The sequence below is a fragment of the Mustela nigripes genome, chromosome 14 (genome assembly GCF_022355385.1).
Source record: "Mustela nigripes isolate SB6536 chromosome 14, MUSNIG.SB6536, whole genome shotgun sequence".
Taxonomy (NCBI): Eukaryota; Metazoa; Chordata; class Mammalia; order Carnivora; family Mustelidae; genus Mustela; species Mustela nigripes.
The window spans coordinates 63,534,537-63,547,939 of record NC_081570.1 but is presented as its reverse complement, the minus strand read 5'-3'; the positions used below and the strand labels follow the sequence as shown (position 1 = coordinate 63,547,939).

The 13,403-nt window shown below is 38.2% G+C and overlaps 1 protein-coding gene across 3 annotated transcripts in view; it reads right to left on the bottom strand.

The window, feature by feature from the left end:
- ST6GALNAC3 (ST6 N-acetylgalactosaminide alpha-2,6-sialyltransferase 3) overlaps window positions 1-13,403 on the bottom strand; it is a 526,582-nt gene that overhangs the window by 182,097 nt on the left and 331,082 nt on the right. For all 3 annotated transcript variants that reach the window (XM_059375157.1, XM_059375158.1, XM_059375159.1), the window contains one exon: window positions 10,596-11,005. In XM_059375157.1, coding sequence (XP_059231140.1) covers window positions 10,596-11,005 — 410 coding nt within the window. The remainder of the gene's footprint in view (window positions 1-10,595; window positions 11,006-13,403) is intronic.

Below are 13,403 nucleotides of genomic sequence, written 5' to 3'. Positions count from 1 at the left end.
TTGACTCTAAGTCAAAGAACAGAATGATTTGTCTCTCTGTCTAGAATGATAAAGCATCCCTTCCTCATAAGCTAATGAGCAGCACCATCTGGCATGATTACAGACGAGCAAGATCTTAAGAAAGTGAAAAATACAACGACAGAGCTGTAGTTGGATTTTTGCAGGAGGTTAAAAAATTCTCACCGTTAAAAATATCATAATAAAAATAACTTTAGGTGTTCGCATAACACTACACCAACAGTATAAAGATTAGAGGACTAAATGTTTTCCAAATAACTGAATATAATTCCTGGTATCTTAGAATCTTTCTCTACCATAGTAGTTCTCAAAGGGTAGTCCTAGGAGAACAGCAACAGCATGACCTGGGAATTTGTTAGAAACACACACTCTACGGCCTTGCCCCCGATCCAACAACACAGAAACTCTCAGGATGGGACTGGCAATCTGTTTTAACCAGCCCTCCTGGTGACTGGGATGGCAGCCTACGTTTAGGACCCACCTTTCTACCAAACCAAGTAAGAGTCAAGATTGTTGCTCTTTCTGCTATGTAGTAAGAAACTAGCTAATTTGGTCAATTCAGTTTAAACAACCAGTCCATAAGCTGAAGAATAAAAAAATCAGACCATTCTTGTGACATGATGATCTCCTAAAATAGAGTCATCATCCTACTAACCTTTTGCAGGATTGCAAACTGCCTTACTCCTACCTTCATTGCATAGTTTTTAAACATATGTATTTTCCTTTTTTTTTTTTTTTAAGCTACTTTGGTTGACCCCCTGAGACAAGTTTTCCAGGGTTGCCTCAATCCTTTACTTATTTAACTGTTTTTCCATTCTCTTGGTCATTCATTCAGCAAATATTCAATGTATATTCTAAGCCACACACAATTCTAGGTGGTTGGGATTTATGAGTGACAGAAACAGATCATGATCTCTGGCTTAAGAAACTTTTATCCTAGTGGGGGAGTCAGACAAACCATTGACAATTAAAAAAAAACCATATTATATAGAACGTTAGAGGTAAAATACTGCTACGGGGGAAAAAAGAAAGGCAGAATAAGGTAAGGATAAGTGAGAATGCTGTTTATGGGAAGTGGGATTTCAATCCTAAGTGACATTATGTTAGACTTACTGAGTAGGTGACAAGTGAGCCAAGGCTTGAAGGAGATGATGAAGTGAATCATGCAGTAAGTGGGGAGAAAGGGCGGTCCAGCAGAAGGTTAAAGTAGAGGCTGAAGGAGGGAGAATGCCTACGATGTCTGAGGTGCAGCTAGGAAGTCTGCGGGACCAGAGAGGTGAGCATGAAGAAAGTTTAATCAATGAAGGTCAGTGAGGCAACAAGGGGCCAGACCATCCTGAAAGTAATTGTAAATCACTGTAAAAACTTGTGTAAAAACAGGAGGCTACACCGGGTTTCGAGTGGGACAGTGACAAGCTCTGAATTATGTCAAAACACTTTCACTAATTCTCCTCTAAATCCATGTACAAATTCACTAACCATTTATGCAGTGGGTTGGAAGATACTGCTACATCTTTTCTTTTCTTTTATGTTCATCATGAAATTTTTAGAAAGAATTTTCACTAAGACAATTCACTTTCTTTGTTATCAAAGAAGAAAACGTTCTGTGGGAGATTATTGGAAGATAAAATTGGGTACCGATCAGTTCTCCTTTACTTGGGTCTTTTGTTCTCTGCTTTCTGGGATGGTTGTTGTATTTGCTTCCAAGAGCCTGAGAGTATAACCTGGGGTTTGGGTGCTAGCAACTGTTTTTTCACTAGGCAACTGACAGCTAACAGAATTGAGAGTGAAGTTTCAGAACCTGCTTTGCTGTGGACGTGAAACTAAAATGGAAACCTGTATTTGAGGAATGGCTCTGTCAGTGACTTATTAAAAACCCAGCGCCCAGTCACAAGGTCCCTAGAGAAGGTAATAGATTTGCCAACCTCTGGGTAAAGTAGAGCAAGGGGTGGTCTGTCTGAATAGAACTGTGGAAACTTTTCTATCAAAACACAATCCCAGAACTTGCCTTATTGGTATCACAGTGACCTCTATATAATGAAGAAAAGTGTTTGGAAATTCACAAGTATTTCAACAAGTGGCAAAGGGACTTGTAAACTTATAATAAAAAAACTATCATGTACTACTTTTTTTGCTCATTTGCTCTTCTCTTTATTTATTCATCCATCAAATGTCTACTAGGGAAACAAATACATAAGAACTGATATTCCTTCAAAGAGTTTAGGGATTACCTGAAGAGATCAGACATCAATGGCAAAAATTCATGGTAGAGAGTGAGGATTTCCATTTTTAAAAAGTCCAAACGCCACCGATTTTCAGAGGAGGAAATAGGAGTTCTAATTAGAGATATTATAAAAGGCTTCATGGAAGAGGTGACATCTGATTTGCTCATAAAGGACATACTTGTGTGCATGGTGATGGGGAGAAAGTACGATTTAGGCAAAGGAACAGTCTCTGCAAAGCCAGAGAGTCAAGGCTGTGTTAGTAGTCATCATGTGAGAGGCCTAACCTGGACCAGGGGTAGTGGTGATGACAAAAGAAAATGACTTATTGCTGAGGTCATTTCAAGGAAACCTGAAATATCCGTGGGCCATTTAGCTGAAAGAAGTGGAGTGAAAACAACACATTTGGTATTCTGGTGGCAAACCACCACTATGGTAAGTTGGAAAATAAAATGGAGATGGGCATCATCCCTGTCCTTAAGAAGTGCGTTGTCAATGAGAGAAGGACAAATAAACACAGGGAGGTCAGATAAATAATTCTTGGGACTATAGTTCCTGGGACTGTACCCCAGGACCCTGGGTTCATGACCTGAGCTGAAGGCAGACACTCTACCAACTCAGTCACCCAAGCATCCCAATTCTTATCGAATTCTTAAGATTTAAGATGCAACTAAAGATGGGCCCCATGCTTAATCGGTCAGAAACAAAGCAGTCACAAAACTGGGATTCAACCACAAGCAGATAACCAAGCTATTTGGAAAACAGCTATTCTTCACTTATGCATTCCTCTGGCTCAAGGAAAAATGAGATGTTGTCTTGTCCCTTCAATCAAAGCCATCTAAAATAGCACAATTCGCAGTATCATTTGCAGATTAAAAGCACTGATGTGGCCTGGAAACTTGTTCAAAATGAAAATTCTCAGGCTCCACTCTAAATCACCTGCATCAGCAGGTGACTATATGCACATGAAAGTTCAAAAAGTACTGTGTTAAAAAGAGAAAAGTATTGTATTGATCTAGAGAACCCATTCTTTAGTGAGAAAAAGAGCCAAGGAGGGAAGTCCATTTAGAATGTCAATAATACCACACCTGATAAGAACTCTCTTATTTTTGTTTTTAGAGAGGAGCAAAAAACTCAATTCAGCAGACACTTGTAAAGCCCCTACAATATCTCAGACAGGATTTTTACTTTGAAATTACTGTCTAAGCAATTAAAAATCTAGTAATCCAGATGGATACCATATAGTATGAAAAGTCTCAAAACAACCAACTTTGTCTTAAGAGTCAAGGCAGGCAAAAATTGAAAAAAAAAGGAAGGAGACTCTTGTGGTTCATAAGTTTTTTATGGACGAGTGTAAAACCATTCATAATTTTCTTGATTTTACCCTCAGCTTGAAGAGAGACAGAGATGGTTGAGATTAAAAGTCAAAGGAGAGCAGAAATCCAAACTATAGGAGGGAAGTAAACCAGTTTAAGAGACACATCCCTGACTTTAAATAAACACACAAACCAACAAGGGAAGAAGTTAAAAAATCTTTAAAGCCTTTATAAAGTTTAGAAGGGTAGATATATTCTAAGAGGCTTCTCATTTCAGGCCTATTTGTCTTTGAGTTTCACACCCTTTATAGTGTTCGAAAGCCTTCATATTGAGGGAATGTTCAGCGTTAAGTGTCTGTCGTGACTTTCTTTCTCTACTATATAATCTGGCTATGCTGTTCTGTCAAGTCATATCCTAAGGCCCAGAAGAACTTATTTCCCCAAATAGATTGGTTGCAAGTCTTGATTTCTACAACTACCAATAGTCAGTACAGCCTTCCTTTGAAAAATATGGTCACTGAATCTTAGCTGCTTCTCTTCTATTAATCCTCAACCAAGCTGTCTTGTCAAGTACATCACAGTTTTCACTCAGTGTGTGTACGGGTACCCAGTGTATGCGTTTTAAAGCACAAGGCAGGTTGGTACTGATAGCTTGATAAATCATAAACCTCTCTTCCCTTTTCCCATTATTAAAAGAGATTCTTCCCTCTTTTTTATTGCATTTTTAATTTCCAGCCCATGCATACTATAGAGAAGCCCTGATGTAGGTCATTGGATGCCACCGTGAATAATGGGAAAAATGAAGTCCCTTGTTTCCCAATGCTTGTTAGCATGAAAACAGAGCCCTGGGTGCCGCCTTATACTTTTTGACTCAGGAGCCCTATGGGTCTGCCCATGACTGCTATGTGAACTTATTGTTCCTGCCAAATATATCAGCTGGGATGGGAACATTAATTCATTTTCACAGAGGTGTGTCAACATTGCTCTTGAAAAAATGCTGAGAAGCCGTATTTGCAAAGACCACCTTCAAAAAGAAAAAAAAAAAAAAAGAAAAATACCGTTTTTAATAATGTGTCCTGCCTTTCCATCCAAGAATTTTTCCACTTTGCCTATTTCCTGTTGGTCTAGGATTTCCTGGAGTTACGCCTATTTATTCCGAGTTCTAAATAACTAGTGTTTGTTTTCAGAGTCCAGGTAAAATAATAGTGCTAATTTAGGTGAATTAGGCACATTTCAGTGCCTTGTGGCTGACTCTCAGGCTCGTGCAGTGTTTTGTTCTATTTTGGTTTTGTTTTCACCCTTGCCCCTTGCTGCCTTCCTTTGGTTGAGGCAGCTTACCTGCCTTGTAACCCAACCCAGGGGACTCTCAGAGAGTCCCCAAATTCTCAGGGCGAGGAGGCTTGAAAGTTCTTCCCACTCTAGAAACCATGAAGGGTTTGCAGACCGAAGGGATATGAGTCAACTTCATCCTGAAAGTCGATCACATGGCAGCATAAGAAACTTTGAAAATGGCCAAGCTGAAATAGCAAAACCCAGGCTGTACTTTTTAAACATGCCAGATGACAAACCTGTCCCAACAGAAGGCAGTGAGAAATGACGCCTCACTGATTTCTTTTTCTCTCCTTAAGATGGAGGAGGAATGGATGGAGCGTGCCGGCAAATATTAAACAGCCATCTTGATATTTATGAATCAGTCTGCCATGTTGACAGTGTTTTCCAAAAGTGACTTTTGTGCACCCTATTTCCTAAATGATCCTTAAAAGAAACTCCCTCCCTTCTCGTCCTCTGCACCTGAGGCAGTAACATCTTGAAACATTGATCTATTTGCTGCTAACTTTCATTAATTTCACCCATCCCTGAAGGCGGAGTCACATTGGTGCCAGCTAATTAAGACCTATTTAGGGCAGCTCAGGGCCCTTTATCAGCCCTAAATTAGCTTTGCGTTTTTAATGGGGACTGTAACTTTCTCAATTATTACTTAATTAAATAATGTGCTTGCATTCACCAGTGTATTTCTAAAGTGGGAGGCAAGCTGCCACTGCCCACCTGCCTACAGGTGAGAAGAATGTCTCACGCTGGGACCCCGTTGTTTCTCGAGGAGCACCGTTCACATTCCTTTTGCGTTGGTACATGGCCAGGCACCTAATCACATTTCTCAGATGTTGAGTGTGGCGCCACGTGCCACTGTCAGCCCTCCATCACCTCTAGGGTATGTCAGTCTTAAGATGTATTAATGTAAATGTGTAAATGTCAGCAGGCTCATATTATTTATGCATACCAATCATTCAAAGGGGGGGAAAAAAGATCTATTTTGGTCCAGATTCTTTTGAGTTTAATTCCAAAGGTTTCTGGTTTGTTGGAGGTTGTTTTCCAGAAAAAATATTTGGTTAAGTGAAACTATAAAGGTGACTGCCGCCCCAACGACCTAGAATTCTGGAGAAAACTAGGCCCCAGAGGATGAAGAGAGAAAGGACAAGATGCCTTCTCTTTCTGTTCTCTCAGCCTTTCCCACAAGGTCACTATTTCTAACTGACAAGCCAAATAATTTTAGTTGGTAGCTGATAAGAAAGCCAATTAAATTTCATTTGGTTTGAAAAAGCATTCCAATATGTTTATGAATTGATCTAAACTCATTCTAGGAAATTTAACACTACATACATTTCTTCTACTATTTTGTGTTTCCTCAGTGAAGAATATCTTAAGACAAAAATAAAAGGCACTGGAAACAACGAAAATGTGCACACCTTAAATGGGGAAAGGATTTATACTTCTTAAAAGGATTTTAACAGTTTGAAGAACAAGCTGAGAGCCAATTTTTTCTTTGAGAAACTCCACGTAGTCATTTTCCTATCATGATTCATTTTAACTACTAGGGACATAATTTTTTTAATTCTATAAATTATACATCATAATGGTGACATAACCTCTCTATTAAAAACCCAATGATGAAAATGAACACTTGCTAAAAATTTCCAGTAAGTTCAGGAAAATCAACCAAAGTAGCTTCACAACAAAAGTCAAGTTAAATGGACATCCATTTTTCCTTACTCCCTCATGTCAGCAATGGTATATACATTACACATATTCTTATTTAGGAGAAAAAAAAAGTGTGTATGTGTGTGTGTGTGTGTATGTATATATTTACTTTAAGATATATTTATTATTTGAAAGAGACCACATGTGCAGGGGGAGAGGGAAAGAGAATCAGGAAAAAGAGAGAGAGAATCCAAACCAGACTCCTCACTGAGCCCCACTTGGAGATCTCATGACCCCGAGATCACGACCTGAGCTGAAATGAAGAGTCAGTCGTTTAACAAACTGAGCCACCCAGGTGCCCCTGGAGAAAAATATTTAAAACTTTTATTATGATAAATCCAATACACACTTTGAGAGCATGGACCCACACAAATGCTTGCCATTAATACATCTTCTTTGGCATAAAACAGTCTTAAAATGCTGACAGTATAATGTGGTGCATTCTAAGATTGTTGTGTGTAGGCTTTGGGATAAAATAGATGAGGAATTACTTTGGTGTCTCTAGGACCTGTGATTTCCAATATGGCAAAAGGAGAAACACACATAAGATACATGAGGTCAAATTAAAATGCTCCCGGTAGCCCTGAATCTGAATTGGAAATTTCAGTTTGAAGGCATAATGATTTTATCTTTAAACAATACATACAGCATATACTGTTTCTATGTTAGTTATGTCCAATGAAAATACCAAGAAACAAAGACAAGGCTTCGTAGCAATGAGCCCAAGATTATGCTCTCTTAGATACTAAAAGGACCAAAATTCTTTGGAGAAATGTCTGGATCCAGGTTTGCATCACAGTACATACAAGAAGAGCCTGAATCATCCTATAATACCAGGAATCAAAGGGGCTATCCAAAATTACCAGAGGCTTAGAGGAGGACTCCAAAACCAATTTGAAGAGAGTCCAATAGCACAAAATAGGACACTTTGAGCATAGAGACATAAGTCTCACGGACTAAATATGTTAATATGTAAATATTAATAATAATAAACTTACTGGTCACTTTTGGAGGATGCTATGGGGCTGATGCCTTAGAACCGGTAAAGAAAAAGGACTGGTACTATCTTCTATCTCTGTTTAAAAAAATGGCTAATGAGGACAAGTTTTCTTTATAAAGCTTCAACTAATATAAGTGAAAAAAAATGATGAAATATCACTATTTTGCAACATCTAATGAATTATTGGATTTAGACAATGATCATTAATGACTGCCAACATAAAAAGAGAAAACTAGACAGTATTCCTGCTGATAGAAGTACCACCTATTCGTCTCGGTAAGAAGCAGTATGACCTGAATCCAATAAAGAAAGGCTCAATATAGAAATACCAATGAATAAAAAAAAAAAAAAAATCATGGGGGGACAAGTAGCAAAAATCAGATTGTAGAATACTCTATTGGACAAATGACTGTTTGTTTGTTTGTTTGTTTTTTTCAATAATAGACAGCAGGGGAATGACATAGGTTCAGAGAAATTACAGAAGACATGTCAATTAATTGTAATGTACAGACCTTAGGCTAATCCTGACTTGAGCAATGTATGTATCTTAATGCTAATCCTAATTCAAGTTAAATTTTAAAAATATTAATAAGATTACTGGAAAAATTTGAAAAACTATGTAATGTTATTAAAGAAATATTGCTGGTCTTTATGTAGGACAATGATATCGTATTTCTTTATCTTCTACAGATACATGCTGAAATGTTAATGAATGAAATAATATGATGTCTGGCACTTGCTTCAAAATAATTCTTGGGGAGAAAGAAAGTGTAGGGATATAGATGAAACAATATTGGCCGTGAGTTAATAATTATACAACTTGAGCAGTGAATATACAGAGGTTTATTACACGATTAGTCTCTCTAGTTTATAATTTTGACATTTTCCTTCATAAGAAGTTAAGAAACATTCTTAAATAAAGTTTGGCCAAGAACAACAGATCACTATGGGAAGTCCTTAAACAATAAAATTCATATTGCTAAAGTTAGGATACAGATTTAAATCACAGAGCTGATAACAGGTCATTGAGGCCATCTGGTCAACCTTTTGTCATCCAACTAGATTTCACCAACACCACCCATTCTGTTCATTTCTAAAACACTAGCACATTTGTCTTTTTCAATTTAGTTGCAATACTCCATGTTGCAACCAGACATGAATAGACACAGTGAGGAAAACAGAAGGAAGCATTAAAAAATCAATTTGCCTACCCCCCTTTTTATTTTGGTAACCTTACCAATTGAATGTATCTGCAAATTAATTTTATCAAGCAAGATTTTTCCCATTATACAAACAGCTTTCCTCATCACAACCAGTAGGAAAATTGAGTCTTCCAAAGCTATTCTCTCCCAATTCTTGCTATACAATCCACACATCTGTGACACTGTACTGTCTCCTGAAAGCTCACAGCAAAAGCCAACATGATATAAATACATAGAACCATACAACATGCTGAGCTCTTCTCTGATGCCTCAAATGATTCTAGGGCATATAGTTATGACTAGGGGATACCCTGAAGGCTGACTATGACTAATGAAATACCAAATATATCTAATTAATTGCATTGCTTTGGGCTAATGAGAGACCAGAAATTTTCAAACCCCTTGAGATGGTCAAAACCTTTATATAGAATTGTGCTACATACCCACTCCTTTATCTCTCATGCCTATCTCTTTGGACAGCTTCTGCTACACCGATTCAAATCTAACCACTGGGATTCTTCTTGTGAACTCTAACAGTGGAAAAGACCAGCATTACAGCAATTCCTGTCTTGCATTATATTAGAAGCTGTGCATCTTGGGTGCTCAGAAGTAGAAAATGCTATGTTCAGCCTACTTTATCAATAGGAGAATCACGACAGATAAGATTTTAAAATAATTAACAGCATACAAATTATACCCAGAGATATCAGAAACTTCCCCCCACAAGCACATACCCTAATGTAGTTAAAATTCAGATTCGATAATATAGAAGAGTGAAAGACATACATTTTATAGAAATCAGATTGTTAATATTGGAATTATAGCCACTGCTCAATTTATCCATGGTATGACATGAATAAGTACAATTCACACATAACTTAAAACTTTTGCAATTAGCTTCAATATTTTCCTTCAACAATTATTTATTAGAACTAGAAATATGAACTAATAATTCTACTTCTCTTCCACATACTGGTTATCTTTCTAAAAAGAAAGAAAAAATGGTAGCCAGTGGAGTCAGATGGGAGAATGGGGGGGGGGGGTTGGTTAGAGGGATCAGAGAAAGAAAGCAGGAGATGTAAGGAGTAGGAGAAAAATAAGGTGAGCAGGCCTCAAGAAAAGGAAATGGGAAGGTGGTTTACAGAAGACTACAGGAAAAAAAAAAACAGATGTAATGAAAAATGCAAACTGGTTTGTGGAATAATTGAGTGAATGGAATTTATACCTCATTTCTCTTCAAGAAACCACTGTTAATGACTTCCAGTAATGCCTCATTTCAATATGGTATTCTGCTGAACGTACCAACATATCTGCTAGATATCAGGTATGGAGCTCACGATCATACAGTCTATTTGCATGCAAGAAGCGACGCAACCTTATTAGAGAATAAATAGCCTGCTGTGTTTTGTTGTCTCAGGTAAATTTTTATCACAACTTCCAAAGGAGTTTAGGTCCTAAAGTTCCTTAACATTTCTGTTTTGAAACAGAAATGTGTATACTTCCTTTCGGCTAACATCCAATTTAACCGATAGCAAATTGAGCTAAATAAGAACAAATCTAAAGATATCTTGGGGAAGCATCCAGTATTTTTTGGATCCTCAAGCCAATCAAAATGGAGAGAACAGAAGGTAGTGTAGGTGGAATAAACGCGGCCTAGTTGCTGGCTCATCAAGTAATCGTAATAGTCAAAAAACATATAACAATCGATTTGAAAAATAACTCTGTTCATTTGATAGCTGGCAAAAGAACCCCGCAAGGGGCTAGCATAAAAGACAATGAGGCTGCCTCTCAGAGGACTCACCGGTCTTTCCCAGTCTCCTTCTTAAAAATGCCATCGCAGTAACTCATGCGCTTCTCAGTGGTCACGTAAATTTGGGCATTCGGGTAGACGTCAACAGTCTTTTTCAGCATGTTGTAAACGATGCCATTGCCGTCTTTCCTCATATTGCGGAAAGGGCCCCAAATAACATAAATAGTAGCATTTGCTTCCTTGAAAAAATAATCAGGGTTTTTTAGCAAAAGAGGAACGCTGGTATGGGACACAACCCGAATCATTGTCATGCGGCCCACATCTTCTTCATAGCCCTTGGTGGGGGCGTTGTTCATTCTCCAAATGCAGGATGACTGATCTATCTCATTCCCCACCTTCTGGCCAACCATCTGACCTGAGTTTGACACTATGGCGCAAAGGTCACAGTCCAGTTGCAAAGGCTGAAAAACAGAGAAATGAGACAGGGGAGAGACATGTAAATTAGTAAGTTCCAGCCATCCAAATAAGTTCCTCTTATTACATAGTCCCCGAGTGTGGGATTTTCTGAAATATTCGGACCAATCCTATAGCAGCTACCACAGGTTATCAAGGTAGGGACATGCGTCCATTTAAAAAGTGAATACAGACAGCTAAGAAATAATTTTAATTTCTACCCGCTTGTGTCTGTTTAAAATTAAATAGAAAAATAGTCATTTGTTTTCCATGCTAAATAATGACTTTTCATTTCAAAACCATAATTTCAAATGAAATAAGGCAATAGGAGAAGATTTAATCTCTTTAATAAAGACAGTGGCTAAAAAAAAAAAAAAAGAAATGCAAAGGAAATATATCTAGGCCTCAGTTCTGTATTTTACTTGTATGTATGAAGAGTTACGTAGCAGTTGATGAAAATATGAAAAATTCAGCAAATGACGAGGTTCTGAAAAAGATGTTCAGAACCAACAACTATTGAAGACAAGTCTCAGGTGGGCAAACATTTTATTAAAAACCCTTAAAAATTTCCCTGTATCACCATGTTAACTGGCCTTTGTGTTCTTATTTATTTTAGATGCATAATGAAAGGCTTCTTTTAAAAACTTGGGGAAGGGTTGTACAGAGATAATAATCTCTAGTGCTGGTCTAAGCACCACCCTCCTTGTTTTAAACCAATGAGGTTAACAGAGACTCATAGAGGGTAAAGCACCAGCTTCCAGAACTTGCAGATGATAGATTCAAGTTGTAGTGGCAGATTCAAATCTAGATCTTCTAGCTCTAAACCCATTGCTCTTTCCATCATTCCCTAATTCCTTCCTCCCAGGCAAACCAAATCAATTCCTTTTGCCACTTTCCTCCTACGTGAGGAAAAGTCAGTCTATCTTTTAAAACAGTGTTAAAGGAGCAATGCACTCTGTTGATATACGTCTTTCTCATCTTCCTATTATGAGATTCCACATTTTGTATCTAACATTTGATTCTGTGTTTTTATTGTGCCTATTGGTCCAGTTCTTCTCACACTGAGTACTGCCCTTATTTTATTAGTTACGTTGTATTTTATTGTTTAATTATGTCTGTGCACTGTACAGTAAACTCTGTTAGGGTCTGTCTTTTTCATTTTAATCCCACTCCCGAGAAGTCCTGAGATGACTATAGGACCCAGTATAGTGGTTAAATTAGGCACTGAGAACAACTGAATCAGACTAATTTATTAGGAGGCTGAACACTGAACTCAGTATTAGGGAAGAAAGGGACTTTTCCAAATTCATTGAGAATTGTTGATTTAGATGAAAGAGAAACACAATCCAGAAGAAACCTATCAACACACAAACAGGTTCAGTCTAGGTAGGTAAATTGAGAGAGCAAGCACCTCAGAAAAGTCATCAGTAAAATTACCACACAACTGTCACAAGATGTCTTTCCTATCAATGGGAGGAATCCAAAGTAGTTATTGAGCAACTATGATATGCCATGTTCTAGAGGTTGGGGATGATTCAGCTGTGAAAATTTTAACCAAACTCCCTGACCTCATAGAGCTTACATACAACTTCTCCTCCACTGGGAGGAGAGAGGCAATTAATAAATCAGCATAGTATATGTTAGGTGAAGACAGGTGCCAAATAGAGGAAATTAAAGTAAAGAAGGGGGTTAGGATGCATGTGTGTGTGTTAGTGGAATGGTCAGAAAACGTCTGCTGGGGTTGGGTAGACAATGGTATTTGTGGAAAAATGAAGAAAATAAGAGGGCTGGCTATGGGGATTTGTGTGTGTGTGTGCATGCGAGGGTAAGAGTGGGGAGCATTCCTGCAAAGTGAAACCAAAGCCACCACAAACACCCCATGGCAGGAGAGGAACACAAGGAGAGCAATGTGGCCTGGCAGGGCATTCAGGAGAGTCAGAGGGTACTGGGATCAGAGAGATGACCAGGGAGACACCACGTAGGCACTTTTACTCAGGAGCCTTTGGAAGGCTCTGAATAGGGGAGGGGCTGATCTGCATTATATTTTAAAAGCACTAGCTGCAGTGTTAAAAACGACAAAGAGAAAAAGGGTAGAAACTCGGAGAATAGACTACTGTCACAATCATGGCAAGAGATGATAGTGCCCTGGACTAGGTAGGGTAGCAGAAGAAGTAGCAAGATGCTGGCCACACGCTGAACATATTCTGAAGATAAAGCCTATTGGGTTGACCAGTAAGAGGAAATGTGGAATCTGAGAGACAGGGAAGAATCAAGGATAACTTCAGTTTTTAGCCTAAACAACTAGAAGACTAGACTTGGCTTTAAATGAGCAGGCAAAGGCTTTAGGAGGAGCAGGATCAGCTGAGGAGAATGAGCTCATTTCTAGACCTGTTAGATTAGAGATGC